This window comes from Lepidothrix coronata, unplaced genomic scaffold, assembly GCF_001604755.1.
Source record: "Lepidothrix coronata isolate B3197 unplaced genomic scaffold, Lepidothrix_coronata-1.0 Scaffold88, whole genome shotgun sequence".
In the NCBI taxonomy this organism is placed as follows: Eukaryota; Metazoa; Chordata; class Aves; order Passeriformes; family Pipridae; genus Lepidothrix; species Lepidothrix coronata.
In genome coordinates this window covers 3,312,164-3,330,514 of record NW_016690268.1, presented here as the reverse complement: position 1 = coordinate 3,330,514, position 18,351 = coordinate 3,312,164, and the positions used below count along the sequence as shown (strand labels likewise).

The 18,351-nt window shown below is 34.6% G+C and overlaps 1 protein-coding gene across 13 annotated transcripts in view; it reads left to right on the top strand.

Moving 5' to 3' along the window:
* DOCK9 (dedicator of cytokinesis 9) overlaps positions 1 to 14,184 on the top strand; it is a 113,529-nt gene extending 99,345 nt beyond the window's left edge. For 8 of the 13 annotated variants that reach the window (XM_017821084.1, XM_017821078.1, XM_017821087.1 and 5 more), the window contains exons 45-55: positions 455 to 561; positions 4,085 to 4,207; positions 4,556 to 4,669; positions 4,925 to 4,930; positions 5,329 to 5,364; positions 6,152 to 6,298; positions 7,117 to 7,327; positions 8,053 to 8,243; positions 9,478 to 9,578; positions 9,786 to 9,924; positions 12,954 to 14,184. In XM_017821084.1, the coding sequence (XP_017676573.1) occupies positions 455 to 561; positions 4,085 to 4,207; positions 4,556 to 4,669; positions 4,925 to 4,930; positions 5,329 to 5,364; positions 6,152 to 6,298; positions 7,117 to 7,327; positions 8,053 to 8,243; positions 9,478 to 9,578; positions 9,786 to 9,924; positions 12,954 to 13,076 (1,298 nt within the window). In that variant the 3' untranslated portion in view covers positions 13,077 to 14,184. Of the gene's footprint in view, positions 1 to 454; positions 562 to 4,084; positions 4,208 to 4,555; positions 4,670 to 4,924; positions 4,931 to 5,328; positions 5,365 to 6,151; positions 6,299 to 7,116; positions 7,328 to 8,052; positions 8,244 to 9,477; positions 9,579 to 9,785; positions 9,925 to 12,446; positions 12,455 to 12,953 lie in introns of all 13 variants that reach the window. The other 5 variants (XM_017821086.1, XM_017821081.1, XM_017821075.1 and 2 more) reach the window with 2 other exon arrangements.
* The last annotated feature ends 4,167 nt before the right edge of the window (positions 14,185 to 18,351 follow it).

Genomic DNA, 18,351 nt, shown 5'->3' with positions numbered 1-18,351 from the left:
CATCCTCTGATCATCTTGTAAAGTTAATGTCAGTCCATTCATAGCATTAAGACTGGAAAAACTGATATGCCAGAGCCTGTTCCTGTACACAGTTCAAGCATGACTTCACAGTAGTTTAATTAAATACTGTAAAAGGTACTCTGAGTACCTTAGGGTGGAGTAGATTAGTCAGAAGTTTAAGAAAAAGTAGGAAGATTCAAACTACTTATTTTGGTAGGTAAGAGTCCACATATTAACATTACTGGTTTCTTCAAACCTATTTATACATACAGAGTGATGTGAGGTCTTGTATTTTAATTATGCAGTGGGAGACTGATCTGTTTATTTATTTGTTTGTTTGTTTGTTGGTAGGTATATTTAAACATGGTTTCTGCCTTATCAAGAATCACAAAATGGCCCAATGTCATCCTGCTGAAGAAAAGTAAATTTTTCTGTATTTCTTTTTTAATGCCAGGGATGTTTAGGCAAGGTTGTACTGCTTTCAGAGTAATCACACCAAATATAGATGAAGAGGCTTCGATGATGGAGGATGTTGGAATGCAAGATGTTCACTTCAATGAAGTAAGTAAACATAAAAGTGTTAGAATTGATGCACGTGGAAGTGCTGGGCATTTGTGTGAATTTTATGTTTCAGTCTGGAGACTGACTAATATGAATGGTATAATAATTGTTTTCTTAGCCACTACGTTTATCCTAAAACAGAAATAAAAAATATCTGTGAGCTGTGCCAGCTTCAGAGAATTTATACATGTATTTTAAATAAAGCACTAGTACATCAACTCAGTACCACTTCTGGGAAAAAAGTAAACAAAATGGGGTTTTATGCTATTTGACTGGATGAACATTAATGTGGCTTATTTATTAGAGTTAGCAAGATCTATTGTTTTTTAAAACTGACTTTCATTTAGAGTGTTACTGCACCAACAATCATGAAAATGTATTCACTGTTTTTTGCTGTTTACAGTTTCCCTAAGCAAATATACCATAACAATGGAAGTGGTTTTCCTGACACCAGACTTGTGTTTTTTCTGGCCTTGTGTCTTTGCTGATCCGTCTGTGCTAGTAAATTTTACTAGTAAAAAGCCTATATAAAAATATTTTAAATAATCTTGCTCATGAAGAGCTACATGTACACTATGTATTTGCTAGTATACTTGGGGAAGAGTGGGATGGCCCACTACTTGCAGTAGCTGTGTTGGAAAAATCCCTGGTGTGTAAACATAATTGTACAATAAAAATATTTTCTTTTGTGTTTTAGTTAGTGTGCGGCGAAGCCGTATGACAAAATTATTTGATTGTGCAAACTGTGGCTGTACTAACAGATTTAGAAGGAACAGATAAAAGACCCAGTGGTTCAAGCCTGGACTTAGGCCTAGGGTACCAGTGTTTTAGCCCTAAGTTCTGGTACTATGGCTTAGCAGCCACAGAAATTGTTGACTTGCCTTCTTCTGGGAAGGCAGGAGTTTTGATTACTTGAAATGGGAAATGTAGTGCTTTTTTCTTTCCAACGATAACCAATAGCAGATTGTTTTGTGGTTTGATTTTTTTTTAATTTATGTGCTATTTTTTTTAAATCACTGATTCTCCTGATCCAGCATGGAATTTAGCATGTTACTCAAAGGAAAATGCAATCTGCTCTAAGTTAACAAAGAGCAGGAATTCTAGTGAGTACTGCTGATGGAAAGTTTTGTTTGAAATTCTTGTCAGTGTTTCCCTGCCAAACCATTTGTCAGAGTTAAATTCTTTTGTACTTTTTTTTAAGTTGGAGTGGCTTTATTCTTTTTCTCATTAGTCAGTCCCTGCAAAAACAATATACTGCTTTTTCTGGGTCATTGAACCCTACACAAATTTATTTCCATCTCTCAGTATTTCCTTGGAATGGAAGTAAGCCAAGAGTGAAATTATAAGCCTGTATAGCTTGCAGAAGTATCAAACCAAGCCAAATTTCATTTCTCCCTGCATGCAACCCTTTCTAAACTTAACCATGTAGTAATCTAACTGATTAAATATTGAAAAAACTTACTGTTTTTCAGATAACTTCTAAAAGTTATCTGAAATGTGGGAAGAGCAATAAGAGGGAAGAAGTAATAATAGTAATGAAGAGTAATAATCGGGAAGAACTGTTTGGGTTTAGTAGACTAAAAATCACGGATAAATTATGATTGTTAGTATTTTACAGAAGTACTTCAAAACAGGTAGTCTAGTTGCTTAAGGAATAGGAACATATTCATTTGTGTTCATAGGTAAGCAGAACTGTATTTGTCTAAGAAAAAAAAATGACAGATCAATTGGTTACAGAAGGCAGAAAGCAGAAACATATCTTTCAAGCTGTATTTTACTACTACTGAACAAAATAATGCTCTGATGGGAATTCTTCCTGTATGGGGTAACAAGGCATATGGAATTTCTTTTTTAAAACTTGAGATTTCCCTGTTTTCTAGTTACTTCAGAGTTAAATCTCCAAAAGAGTAATTACTGGTATTGAGGGATCAGGGGAATCTCTTCTTTTTTCTAAAAGGGACAAAACATCTTTCATATTCTCCAGTTTATATAAAATCTTCCTAATTAAGTGAAATTTGTCTTAAAACTTCAGGTAGTTTCTCATTTTAAAACTTTAAAATTTTAGAATTCTCAATTTATTTCTCATTTTAAAATAATTTTCTCTCAGGTCAGGGTTGACCTGACTTATTTCCTAAGCTAGCCAGTTGAAAGAAACCGAAATTTAAATTTGGGTGTTGTGTGGTTTTTTGGTTTTGTGGGTTTTTTTGTTTTTTGTTTTAACAAAGCTACTATGTTTGTTTTGTTAAGCAGTTGTTTACCTATGACATTCCATGAGAGGCTTTATTCTAACTTGCAGATGGGTAAATGAAAGAGCCTTACAGGAATGCAGTAGCCTCTCAAAGTTGTACAAAGACAAGTGCAAAGCCTTGCACCTGCAGAGAAAAAAAAAAGGCAAAAAATCAATATGGGCTGAGCAGCAGCTCTGCAGAAAGACCTGGAAGTTCTAGTGGACAAGGGGTTAAATGGGAATCATTGGTGTGTGGAAACAAAGGCCAACTGCATGCTGCATTGTATTAGAGAGAGGATTGAGTCAAGAAGTGGAGGGAAGTGGGGTTTTTCCCTTTTACTTAGTATTTTTGGAACCCCATCTCTAATCATGTGTCTAGCACTGACCCCCAAAAGTCAAGAAAGGTATCAACAAACTGGAAAAAATCCACCTCCTAAGGTGGTTAGTAGAAGAATCAGACTGTTCCAAGAGGTGCAGCATTAAAAAGCAAGAGGCTGTTCTCACAGGTTACGAGGGAAACTGCTTGAATATATGAAAAAAAACTCTTCCCATGAGAATGGATAAGCTTTGAAACAGGTGGCTCAGAAATGTTGTTCTTTTTCTCCCTTCTATCAGCTCTCCCACTTGAAGCTTTTGCTCTTTATGTGAAAACAGAATTTTACTGCTTTGCTACATTTGGGTGCCCTCTGGTGTCTGAGTTAAGACTCATGTCATAAAACAGTGTGGACATCCCTTGTGGTCCAGCAGTGACACTGGTCTTTCAGTTCCCACCACTTGGTTGCTGAGGATGGAGATACTGAGGAGTCTGTGCCCCCCCGTAATCACTGGGGGAAAGGAGATGTTTTAAGCTCTGTTGCAGCACACGGATAAGGGTAGCATTTTTTCAGTCTAATTTATGCTTTCAGTATTAAAGTTGACTTTTCGTAGTGATGTCTTTATGCCGTCTTAGTCTTCTACCAAAGGGAGGTGATGGAATAGAGTAGCATTAGATCCTTTCTAAGGATAAAAGGAGTTACTTCCAGCTTCTGGCTTCACCACTGTGATGTAAGAATGGTACAAGAAGGTCTAAAGAGTATCTAAATGAAAAATGCTGTTTGTGGTAAATATAAAGATTACGTATGTACACTCAAACCCTTCTGTCTTGTTTTGTTTCCTTTGCAATTTTTGATTGCCAAAATAATTTAAATCACTATGTGTAGATAATTATTGTGAGGCAATAACTTTGATATAATTATTTGCTGTGCTTCTCATGAGTACTGAATTGGTTTACATTTTCAAATGTGTATCCAAATATAGGATGTGCTGATGGAATTGTTGGAGCAGTGTGCTGATGGACTCTGGAAGGCAGAACGCTATGAACTCATTGCTGATATATATAAACTTATAATTCCCATTTATGAAAAACGGAGAGATTTTGAGGTACTAAATTCATCATAAGTAATATCTATGGAAGAAAAAATATCCTGAATTTTCTAGTCATAACTGCATGATGCATTGGACATCACAGGAGTATTAAAATTGTAACTGAAATTTAAATGTGTTGAAATTTTTGTTTTCTTTTTAATAATTAAAAATGTTTTTCTTTAAATATAAATAATTAAAATTACTCTTGCATATTGTCATTTGGATACAAGTGCTAAACTTATTACTACCATTCAATAAAACAATGTTTTTAGTTGTTACTAACTACAAGGATATCATTTATTGTTGTTTTAAGGTTGCAAAGTTCTACTTTATTCTTTTACCTTGTTATTGTTTTATTTTTAGAGGCTTGCTCATTTATATGACACTCTTCATCGAGCATACAGTAAAGTTACAGAAGTTATGCATACAGGCAAGAGACTGCTGGGAACTTATTTCAGGGTAGCATTCTTTGGACAAGTGAGTATAACTTACTTTCATTTGTCTGCTCTGTACAGTAAGAAAAACCTGAATTTATTTTACAAGGTATACTGTTTCATCTCCTATATTGATACCATGACATAAAAAGCACAAGAAATGTGTTCTGTAGGAAATAATTGAACGCCATCAATCATTTATTTTAAAACATATATCAATTCCGATAAAATTCTTATTATTTTCCTCAGTAAATTTTTTGCCTTTTTTCCTTTCTCTTCTTTTATTTACTACCTTAAGGCAGCGGTAAGTTTTCTGTAATGTCAGTTCTTAGCAATGTATTGATTTAATGTCTGTAGTGCTACAGTGTGGTTTGCAAGGCTGCTTCTTAGATTGGTATGCATTAATAGGCATTGCAATTCAAAAAATAACATCAAGTTCCATTTAGAGAGCAGATCACTCTTTTCTATGCATCAGTACTGCATGCTTCAAACCAAAGTTCTGGCTGTGTATTGGACAGCTTCGTGTCCTCTAATATATGTCTAGAATGCCTTTGTATCTGTATGGTATCACGCAGTATCAAATAATACACTTTCTACGTGCGTAGCCCAGTTGCTTAGTTGTTCAGCTGAGCATGGAGAATTGTAAAATACTCTGAGCAGTATAACTTCACATGTATTCTGTTGTCTTTTATAACTTTATAGCAATACCAGTTTACAGACAGTGAAACAGATGTTGAGGTAATTACAGAAACCGCTTACAAAGCAAGCAATGCAGTAAAAACTACTGCATTTCACCTTAGTTTGGTGTGGGTATTTTTGTCAATCTAGCCTGTGTTTATACATGATATGTTGTGCTTTTCTATTTTGTCTGTTTCGCTTATGACAAAAATATTTATTTTCTGGTTTCAAACATGAACTCAGACATGGCTTGTTGTTTTAAACCAATGACCTGTTTCACTTTCCATGTACTCTATTGTGCATTTAGTTACAGGTTTAAAACCTTATGTAATAAAATAAAGAAGTATATACCAATATAGTATAACATAAAATTAAGATATTTGCGTAATTAAATTTTTTTTTCTGAATTAGTTTTTTGTTACTACATAAGGAAAATTTTTTTTATGTAAACTATTGCCAAAATACTCACTTATGAATCAGATAGTGCTGTTGGGCAAGATTTCTGTTTTGGTGAGTGAAACAGTGCTGCAAGTTCACTTTTAAATAAAAGTGAAGGAGACTTATCTCAAAGGCTTGGCACACCATAAGATTGCAACAAACTTTAAAAAAATTAAATTCTGTGTTTCCATTACTTTCACTCATGTTGTAGTAGAGAGTTACATTTTTCTGTTGTTTTTTTGTTCTCTTAAGAAAACTTTTTACTTAGATTTTAATTTCTCTTTATTTACATTTGCTTGAATACTGATGTTATATGTTTATATTTCCTTTGAACCACACACATTATGTCCATCTCAATCGTTGCCCTAAATGTTTTTCCCCAAGATTTTGATTACTTCATTTTTTACAGGGTTTCTTTGAGGATGAAGATGGAAAGGAATATATCTATAAAGAGCCTAAACTCACACCTCTTTCAGAAATTTCCCAAAGACTCCAAAAACTCTACTCCGACAAATTTGGATCTGAAAATGTCAAAATGATTCAGGATTCTGGCAAAGTATGATCTTTATTCTCTCTAAAAAATTCTGATATATTACTTTCACTAATTCACTTGAAATACTGTGAAATCACTGCTTCTTAGTCATTTGGTACACGAGCATACGTGTCTAAAAACTCTGCTGTTTGAAAGGCATGACAGAACTATTATCTCCTACTAAGCTTGCCTTTTAGAACAACCAAAAAGCTTAATTTCTGTAGTGTTACCTCTCAAAACAATAATTGTATATTAGAACAAGTTTGGATTATGATCATATTCTGTGTTAACTTCAGCTATATTTCTTGCCCATTCGTGCACAGTCATTCTCTGGAAATTTTTCCCTTTTTACACCTCAACCTCAGACTTTATGGTGACTTTTGCCTCAGCCTCAGGCTTTATTTTCTCTTATTATAATTTCCTGACTCTTTTGTTTCTTTATTCTACCAGTAAGATCAAAACTTTCTGTGCCTCTTGGCCTGAGAGTGCAGCATTGGTGGGCATTTCAGTATTGGAACTTTAAAAGGAGAGGAAAACTTAATGCAAGGACTAGGTTTAATGATCATGAGTGATTTAAAAAAAAAAAAAAACAAACCAAAAAATAAACAAACCAAAACCAACAAAAAAATCCACAATGCGTTGTAATGCATCTAGTTGCCTTGTCTTCCTAATAGTTGAAAGCTGAAAGCAGGAAACCCCTGTGAAGGCATGAAGATTTCCTGTATTTTCAATAATTTAAAGGTTAAGAGACCAAATTTAATTTCTGAAAGTTGTGTAACTATTATTGAATCCACTTTATTCACAATGTAGCTGTTTGATTTTTTTTTTGTCCTGTTTTTAAGGTAAATCCTAAAGATTTAGATTCGAAATATGCATATATTCAAGTTACGCATGTAATTCCATACTTTGAAGAAAAAGAGTTGCAAGAAAGAAAAACAGATTTTGAAAGGACTCATAACATTCGTCGCTTTATGTTTGAGATGCCTTTTACTCAAGCTGGTAAAAGACAAGGAGGAGTAGAAGAGCAGTGTAAGCGACGGACTATTTTGACAGGTACTGATTGAATGGAATGCTTTGATGGAAGCATTAAATGCATCAAATGGTCTAATTCTGTTCTGTATAAGTTTTTCCATTTCACTTAATAAGGTCCTTTATAGCTATCAGCTAAAATCCTTTTCATATTTTTAGCCATAACTGGGTTTTTCGGTTTGGTTTCTTCAATAGAGAATCCTCAAAATTATTATCTTTTTTTCTTTAAGTTTCAAGAATTGTGAATCTGCAGTCTAGCTTTCCTTGCTCTTAGAAAAAGACTATTTTGTGTTTTGTCCCTGTTAAGTGTGTTTCTATGTTAATATAGTTGTAAAAACAAATAAGTGACTTTATAACGTTAGCTGTCCATGGCCAGTAGTTGTGAGGAAATAGAAAGTACAGCTTTGCTATTTTTGATTCCTCTCTTCTTGAGAGATGTGAATGATAAGCCATTCTTTTTACAGTTCTCATATGAATTAAGTTCCAGTGGTTTATTTCTTTGTGGTTGTTCGTAGCAGTAATGACAATGATCGATCTTTGCTGTAATGAATGTAAAGGTGTGCATATTTACATCTTCAGTGTTTTATTTCCCTGTACATTACTATTTCTAATTATGTAAGTTATAATATATAAGTTATTAAATTGGGCAACTCATTACATCAAAATGAGATTTTAGCATAAGATTGTCTCAAAACTCACCTTACTCAAAAACATTTTCCTAACTATAGTAAACTTGTGTCCGTCCATAGCTATACATTGTTTCCCATATGTGAAAAAGCGCATTCCAGTAATGTACCAGCACCATACTGATCTAAACCCAATTGAAGTAGCCATTGATGAAATGAGTAAAAAAGTTGCAGAACTCAGACAGCTTTGCTCTTCAACTGAAGTAGATATGATCAAATTGCAGCTGAAGCTACAGGGAAGTGTCAGTGTTCAGGTAAGACCTTTGCCATGCAGCTATTTCATTTGCTTCTGTCCCTGAAAAATTATATAGGTAGCATTTTGTAATTAGTTGCTATTCTGTATGTTCCAGAACATCCTGAATTAGAAATATTCTCATTGTTTGCAGTTATTTCCTGAATAGGAAAAACACTAAAAATGTGTCATATAAACACTGACAATAGACAGTTACATGAAAGAATTAAGATTCATCTCTGGAATCTGTTGCAGTCTGAGCCCCACCAGGTTTTGGTGTAAAGCTGAAACTACAACAAAATAGTGGATGGATAGGAGGATGAATGAACATATTTGGCCTAGCTGTAGGTCTGCCCACAGTAGGTCCAACATATTTTGTTAAGATCCCTATTGAGGTAGAGAGTGACAAAATGTAGGAGGAAGTTAGTGGCAGAAAATCTCACTGTGCAACAATTCTTTTTGCCTAAGGCAAGCAAGAACTGAACATATAAAGAGATCATCAGACTCCCCAAAATAGGGTACATGGTTTTAAAAGCAATAGTTTTTAAATGTTTTTAAAAAAACAATGTTTCTAAAACAATAGTTTTAACATGTACAAATCAATATGGTAAGGATCTTCAAAATGAAGTGACAAAAGTGCCGCTCTACTATTTTTAACTGATTCAAAACAAAGGAACTGTAAGCACAGTCATCTGAAATGAACGGTTTTCATGTTGAACGGAAAAGAGAAAAAAACCAAGCCAAGGTTTCAGAATCAGCAAGTTGTCAGGCTAGTGTTTGGGGTGAGAAGGGAGGGACTCTTACTGTTAATATAAAGGAATAATAGGGATGAGTCGGAACTCACTGAATCCACTTTTCATGTAGCTGCCATAAGAGTGCAATTAAACATCTGTGAATTATTGCAGAATTTTCAACTTGGAAAACTGTTTTTAATAGATAAGCAGACCAAACAGTATTAGATTTAGCTCATTTTCACACCCTAATTTCATAAGCAAAGATGACGGGCAGTATCTGCAGTTACTTTGCCACATCACTGAAGTGATTTCTTTGTGCCAGGACAGGTTAATACAGATTACTGGAGAGACCACTTCTGCTCTTATGTTTCAGCTCTAGCAGTTTTCTTGGTTTAGAAGCCCAGCTTTTTTGAAATCAGTGTGTTCTCATAAGAAAATAAAATCTGATAGACACCTGCAGTACCTGTTATTGCTAAGACAATGTCAGATAACTGAGTATTTTTTAATTCTTGTTCTTTTTAGGTTAATGCTGGTCCATTAGCATATGCAAGAGCTTTCTTAGATGACACAAACACCAAAAGATATCCAGACAATAAAGTAAAGCTACTAAAGGAAGTTTTTAGGTATGGTGTGGTAGGTTTGCCTTTTTTTGGAGGTGGGGGAAAGGGGAGAAAAAGTTTACTTTTCTTTCTAGATTCATACCATGAGAATGTTTTAAAAACTTTTAACTTTTATAGTGTTCTGATTGCATTAAAACATACTTTGAACTGACATTTTAAATCAATATTTTGGATTTGTGATTGAAAACTTCTCTATTTTCTCTAAATCAGGCAATTTGTTGAAGCCTGTGGCCACGCTCTGGGTGTAAATGAACGACTTATAAAGGAAGACCAGTTGGAATATCAAGAAGAAATGAAGGCCAACTACAGAGAAATGGCAAAAGAGCTTTCTGAAATAATGCATGAACAAGTATGTGCTGAAATTAAGTTATACATACCATCATTCAGAATGTAACTATAATGTGAAAGCAACAGGAAAAATGTATGTAGTGCTTTATACAAAAGGATTTTCTTTTTTTTTTTCTTTCTATCTGAGAATAAGCATGTCATGAAATTGTGGACCTTAATTTTTTTTCTGTTTGTGAATTTTCTTGGCACCAGCCTGGTTTTTTGTAGGCAAGGAAAACTGCAGTAAAGATAAACCAAATTTAATTAAATTAATATGTGTGGTTGCAGAGGTCTCTATTCAGTGACTCAAAAAGCTAATTTTATTCTGTACTTCCTGATAACTGTAGGGGGATTTGTTCTGAAAGCTTAGCCCTTTTTTGTTAGATTTTGGAGATATAAACATTTACTTTTGCAACAGTTACATCCTTCAAGAGGTATTTCAGTACATTTTCTTGAGAGAAGCCCACTACTGACAAGCTAAAGATATGGGAGAAGGAAAACCAGAACTCTTGTGTAGTGAAACATAGGACCTTGCATCTGGGTTCTGTAGTAGAAATGTCTCCTGACTTCAAAGGCAAAGATATTATTTCCAGGAGGACAGGAAGGGCTGAAGTTTCATGCTTGATCCCTGCCTTCTTGACATTTTTATTCATCATATTCATCACTTAAGGTTCCTTTTCTTTCATCCACTGTTACTTGTATAACCTTTTCCCAGAGCCATAGAATAGTTCTTAACCCTCAAGACCTGCATTTCTGCCTCACAAGAAATAACTGTGTTTTCTGATAATATTTTACCTTTCAAACACAAGTCTATGAGACTTCCTTAGATGTATGACCATAATAGAAACTTTTCTTAGTCTAAGAACCAATGCATCCTAGTCTGCACAATCAGTTGATAGAAGTAGGAGCTCTCAGTTTCTCTTGTCTATACAGAAGAACTGTAGGCTTTACTCAGAAATCAAACTGTACAGGAAAAGTCAAACTTAAGACCTACCTGAGGCATTCAGTCTATCTGATATTTAAACACACTGCTAATATTCCAGCTTTTTTTTTTTTCAGGATTGCGTCATTTAGGTGTACCATGATTTTATCCATTTACTATTTTTTGACATCTCTAAATTACTCTATTATTATCTGAGAAATACATGCTCAAAAATCTAGTCAACTTCATGGAATAACAGCTTATCTGCAGGATTATCTAAGAGAGTTATGCCTTTATTCTGCCCTTGCTTAGATGGTGTCCAAAACTTCTATGGCAATATTTTTCTGTTCAGAACCATGTCGCTTGTCTAAAGTTCACTTCACATGCTTTCTTGCTCTCTGTTATTTCCTGACGTGGTTTTCTCAGGCACTGCGCTATGAGTGACTCTGTGATATGATATCATTATGGTGAAGCACATGAATATGGCAAGCACATAGGCTTTATTTTCATTCTCTTATTTTGATATCCTATCACAGAGAAGAGTTTATGACAAAACTAATTCATGTTAACCACCAATGATAGAAAATATTGTGAAACAAAGTTTATAGGAAGTGATACCATTTTTCCAGAATTTGTGTTGTTGGGTTTTTTTTTTTTAATAAAAAACAGTATCTTTCACATATGCATGTAGAAGAAAACAGTTTTGAAAGATCCATGAAACAGAAAAAGAGATTGCTTAGCTGACAATAATGGAGCAGTTTGACTATATTTCAGTGTGATTAATTGAAAAGCAGAATGCAGAAGAGGGTTCTAGAAAGGAGGATAACTGATTGGAAAGCTGATTAAGATGAACAAAGTACTTGAGAGAATTAGACAGCTGTACAGAATACCCCTTTTGAAGAGGGAGGCAAGTGTTTTGGTCAAATAATTTGATGATAAAGGCAAGATTAGCATTCCTCTGGTGTAGGAACAAGTAAAAGAATATGACAATTTGTATACAAGAAAAAATACTTTGAACTCAGTGCTAGATTTGGATGTTTAAAAAATGCTAAAGTGTATGAATTTCTGAAGATTGATGATAAGAAAAAGCATGTAATGCCTGAAATTTCAGGAGTAAATCACATTGCCCCTTCTTCTCTTTGTTTACTTTTAGAAAAACAACTGATATATATATAGGGTGAGCACAATATGAAAGTACATCACTGACTGCAGTATATACTATTAGCCTACCACTGTATTCTTTTTATACAGATGTCATTAGTTGTAAATAATTAAAACATGCAATGTTGTTGATGGTTTGGGGTTTTTTGGGGTTTGTGGTTTGTTTTTTCTTAAATTAGACTCACCTGAAGTAGCTAATTTCAAAAACTCCCCTGAAGGCTTAGAAACATCAGGTTCTTTCATTGAAATCTTGAAAAATGTCACCTTTATGTGCCTGCCTATTGCTAGTCTGGGAAAAATAGCTTTGCACAGGGTTTGTTCTAATGTCGCTGAATAAACCATTAGCTGTATTGCAACACTGGGTTTTTAACAACTGCAAATATTTTGTTCTAAAATATATATAAAAGAATCTTAACAGATTTTTCTTTTTTATCTCCTCTGCTGCTTGCCAATATGATCAGATGGGATGGTAATTAATTTTCTCTACTTCTGTTCTCTTAGTTTGCCTAATAATTCCTTTTTTTTTTTTTACAATGTTTCTTATTGTCGTATCAATTTGATTATAGCTGTTAAGCATGAAGTCTTTCTGGTGCTTCAATAGCTTTTTGTAAGGAAGAAATGCTCAAATCATACTTGTAAGGTTAAGAAAGGAAAACCAAAAAAGAGCAGAAAGTGAGCTTGTTGTCACTGTGAATCTCCTTTTCAAAGTTAAAAGGAGGAATGAGAGAAACTATCTAAGCGTCCTCTACAGAGGACAATGTAATATCTAAATTAGGAGAACTGATATTGGAGAAATAACTACTGCCCCTGCCTGGGAGAGGATGGCTGAATAGAGTAACCAGCCTTAAGAAGCTCTGTGCAATTGAGAAAGTACTGGGAGGTTGAGTTGATAAACAGCACATCATGAAATTGATAAATGCTTGTCTCATTTTGTAACAATTTTGTAAATACGTGTTTTTTATTTTAAGATTACTCCGGTTGAAGAAAAGGCCAGTGTCATGCCCAACTCACTACACATTTTCAACGCCATAAGTGGAACTCCAACAAGCACAACAGTTCATGGGATGCCCAGTTCTTCTTCAGTTGCATGATTGTTTTGTAAAGGAAAGTATGTTCGTTTCTTTCAAAGTTTGTGGATTGGCTTCATCGTGTGCAAACTCAGGATGATCTTGAAGCTAAATGTTGGGCACGTGCAAGCTGCATAATTCATACGAATGTTTGAGCACACTTAGCAAATAGCAGTTACTGGTAATAGTCTTTTAGAATAAGGGAGGTGCACATATATTTTTTAATCTCGCTGGTAAAATTTAAAAGTGTTCACAATGTCATTGCAGAAGTGCGTGTTGGAAAATTATAGAGTTGAAGCTAGCTTCTGTTGTTCATTAGAAAGTATTATTAAAATGAATTGCACATTACAAAAAAGTGTTGTGGGATGTAATTTTGCAGATATGTAACATTCAGGTGTTCTTTTTGTGTATGGCACATAGAGATTCCTAATACAAGAACTATTTTGGGGCTTGACAGAGACACTAGTTTTTGGGGTTTAATGGAACTGACAATAGTAGTTTTTGTACCATTTGGCAAATTGTTGTGCTTTATTTTATACCTTGTTGCATTTTGGAGGTATGTGAGCTTAGATCTTACTAAACAACTAAATACAACCAAAGGTCTGTATTAATGAACACTGAATTATACTACAGTATCAATAGTAGTAAATTGTTATGTACATATTGTTTGTTAATACAGTCCATACAGTCTGTACATAAATGTATTACATTTCTAATCATTTTTTTAATATTCATACCAGCTCTTACCATTCTGCTTTCAGTTTATTTTGAAAATCTGCTCATTCCAAGTATATGCAGACTTTACAGTTCATTTATTCCTGTATATAAATAAGTGCAATATAAAGATGTATACAGTCTTTGCTATGTTAGGTTTATATGCAGTTATTAAAAGAAAAAAAAACCTTTTTGCCAAAGCAATGGAGTATGTAATTGGTAATCATGGTTACTGTGGTAAATGGTGGTATTATTTAAAGCTTTTTCCATATTCTTATTCTTTTAAGACATTAATTTAGTAATTTTATATTTGGGGAAAATAAAGGTTTTTAATTTTATTTAACTGGAAGCACTGTTCTGCTGTAATTAAACATTCTGTATTACATCTATATTAAAAGGAAAAAGGTAGTTACTTTTCTCATTGTGTGCTCTGGTTTTTAATTTTAGATTTATGCCTGACATTTGGGAAATATGAAAGCTTGGTCAAAAAAAATGGCTTTTTGCAACCTGAGTGTGAGATGAGATGCAGACACTTCTAGGGTTTACTTCATATTCTTTGTCAATAAAGAGAATTTAGATTATTAGTTGAGACATCAGTTTTGAGTCCCTCACATTTGACACAAGTACAATGTTACCGTAACTACAAGTTGTTATTCACCAAAATAGTTAATATTAGGAAGTCTTCAAAACTTTTCATCACATAACAGTAGAAATCATCTATTCCTTATGACATAAGGTTCCTGTCATTTTCTGTAGTGTAGCGTGAATCACATATGTTGCCATTACTCATCAAAGGTTTCTCCAAAACAGCTCATCCTGGCAGGGAAATGCTGGGTAACTGCTTTTACCAATTATGTTTCTGAAAAAAATTTTGTTTGTATAAAATTCTTTTCCTTAAAAAGGAAAAAATCAGAGATAAACACTTCTAGACAGCGAAACCATAATGCTGTGTTAAGAGGCAGACCGCTTTCTTCCCCTCTACCCTATATGCTTCACACTTTTGTTCATTTGTGGAAATCGGTGTAGGAACACCTACCTCAAAAGGTAACTCATTATTAGGAGCATATATCCTGTAAAGTTGTTTTGCTGTTCAAGAAGATTTCTGTATTCACGTATTAATAGAAATCGTGTACATCATGATGGCTTCTTCCAAATACCTCTCTTTTTCTAACTTCTTCCACTTTGCCCTGGGAGCAGAACTGACAATTTCCCACAGTTGTGCAACGCTTTTTGAACTAAGGCCTCAAATTGATGGAGTTTTGTCTGCTAACAAACCTATAAATGTAGTATGTATTCAGAATTGAATATGTATCTATGCATATGTATAGATACATCTAAATATACGTATAACTGTTCTGCTTACTTGCTGAAAGTTGGCCTATGAAAAGCAGTGAACTGTAGTCGACAAAATATTGCTGTAGATTTACTTAGGGTTGTATTAATGATTAACACATATTCAACTCTGTAAACAAAATGTCTGTAGACTTAATCTAATGTGATGCTTTTATATGCACGCACCCTCTACTGTTTTGGTTTTAGTTATACTAAGATTATAATTGTGGGGTTTTACCTCCTGAATAATTCCTTCTCTACCAGCTTCCCTTCTCTGTTGTTACTTCTGTAACATGCAAATTAAGTATCCAATATGAGTTAATTTATTTATAAAGACTTGGACTTTGATAGTTTTGGAAGAGAGTTGATTTTCTTCACAGTAGCTGGGATGGGGCTGTGTTTTGGACTTGTGCTGCAAACTGTATTGGTAACACAAGGATATTTTAGCTATTACTGAGCAGTGCTTGCACACTGTCAGGGCCTTTTATGCTTTTCACATTGCCACACCAGTGAGCGGGCTGGGGATGCACAAGGAGTTGGGAGGGGACACAGCCGGGACAGCTGACCCCAACTGACCACAGGGATATCCTATGCTGTATCATGTCATGCTCAGCAATAAAAACTATGGAGAATGTTTGCCAGAGCAACAGTTGCTCAAGGACTGGCTGGGCATTGGTCAGCTGGTGGTGAGCAATTGAGGGATTTTTGCATAATTTCTTTTTCTTGGTTTTGTTTTGGGTCTTTTTACACATTAAACTATTTTAATCTACAGATTTTTTTCACTCTTACCCTTCTGATTCTGACCCCTATCCCACTGTGGAGGAGTGACTGAGCAGCTGGGTGAAGTTAAACCACAATAGTCCTTTTTGGCACCCAAAGGTGTTGGGCTTGAAGGGTTTGATATAAGAGGTTGACCACAGCGTGTTAGAGGGAACTGATAATTATTATCTGTTTAACAGTTGGTGGCTGCGCTGTTGATTTACTTGTTGACAGCATTGGTTTATCTAATCACTGCCTTACTCCCTATTTTTTTGCTCTGCATCAAATTGGAGAGCTTGTTAAAGGCTGAATTTGACTTCTTCCATTTGCTGTGCAGTGTGTTGTTTGGTTGTGTTTTGCCTGGGAGAACTATGATAAAAGCATTGGCCTTGAGCCTAATCTGGTATTTGGGCCCTGCATTGTTGCCTTCCCTGTACTTTGGGAACCATCTCATGAAGACAATGAACAATTACACATTTTCTGTTTTCTCCTCCAAGAACCAGTTGGTGGTTGCAGAATTGCAGCTGAGACTTATGTTCCAAAATAAATATTCCTTTAAATTAGTTAATTTCTATTTAATATTTTAAGAATTGGTATAAGGTTTGAGCAGCTTTACACAACATTAATTTTCAAATAAAAGTGAGGCATCAGATTTTTTTCAAGCATATGAGGGAAAGAAGATGTCTACTGTTCTAGAATAGTTATCAGACTATGTAAGAAAATGCTGGTAGCCATTGAATAAGTAAGTTTGAGTTGGCATTTAGTGTTTGAAAAAAGGATTCTGAAGCCTGGAAGAAATCTGAACAGAAATTGACTGCATTGTTTTCTTCCAGTCAACGTTATTAGCACAACTACCAAGATAGAAGTGAAACTTCTGATAAAGCTGGTAAGTAACGTGATTTTTTTTTCAGTGCCTTGGACTGTGAATGGAAGAGATAAGAAGTTCCCAAGGTCGTATTGGTCATTCCGTAACTGTCCGACCTCTGTGACCGTTGCTTGGGGAGGGATAAATCCAGAGCTGTATTTCATTAACTGAAGGTTTAGTAGCCACATTAACCATAGCAGCCAATAACAAGGCACTAAGGGGACCAACACTTTTTGTAATTGGTCTAATGAGATGAAAGAATTGTCAACATAACTATTGAGACTTTTAAAAGGGCCTGTGACAGGAAAGAAAATTTCTGTTCACCAATAACAGCCTGTTGAGGTTGTTTTCTTTCAAATTGCTTAAAGCTTTTTTCTCTCATTATCTGCAGTGTTGGATCCTTTTTCTGCATCCATAATTTGAAACAGCTGAATATTATCACAGTATGCTCAGAGACTATGAAAATACATACACAATGCACATTAAAGCCTTGAAAAAATTTTATGTGAATGTGCCTAGAGAAATTATGTGACTGTATTTTATTTTTCACTTCCTTGAGAAAGATAAATGGGAAGGTGACACCCTAAACTAAAATGGTTTGTTATCTGGTTTGGAGATACTGATAACTCCAAACCATTGGAACAGAAATAGAAATGGAGTGCACCAGCTGGTAAAGCACAAAGCAGCAATGTGTTCAGGAAGAGCTGTGTTGTTAAACTGTGTCCTCAGAACTGGGTGATTAACTTGCCATGCACATCTGCAGGGGAAAATGACTCACAACCAATAGTAAAATACACTTATAGAAAACCCTGCTATATAACAATACACAGCTGGTTTGGATCACAGATTCTTTTAATGAAATAATTACCATACTGTGTTTTGGTGTGTGTCTAGGAACTAGTGATCAAAACTTGACTATGCTTGTTAACAACTGGCAGAGATAACCTAAACCAAAATTTAGATTTTATTCCCCCCACAAATAAGTAATTCTGATCAGCATGTTAATTGAAGAAATGTATGGATGCAAAGTTATGACAGCAAAAGAAGAAATGCTTTTGCTTTTTGACAAGCCGAAGATAGTGATGAAATACTGACACTTGAAAAAAATAAAATATTTGAATACAGTTAAAAGGAAGTAGAAATTAAAGTACAGACAACCGCTAAGGAATTTCAGATGTTGATTGGAAAAATCTACCTTTCATACATGAAGATATTAAGGCATTTTGCTGAAATAGTTGCTAGCTCCTAGCTCCACTGCTAGGCAGGTGGTCAGAGGTCAAATTGTGAAGTGTGAAGTCATGTTAGAAGTGGTTATGTTCTGTCTTGAGAAACAGTGACATATTTTTGCATGAAGATAATTATATATTTTATAGCTCTTTTATAATGCAACAGAAAGTTTATTTTTATCATGTGTTCAGTATGTGCAGGCCTAAAATCTGAAATGAGGTTGACTGAAAGGTGCTGGTCTGCTGACATTCTACTAAAAGAGATCTCTGAGCACACAAATTTGAGAATGTTCATATTCCAATATCAGAGAAAGCATGTGGGGGTTGATGATACACTTGTTGCCATGGTACTGTTGTGAAACACCACACTGGGAGATTTATTATGAGATTCAAATAACAAATA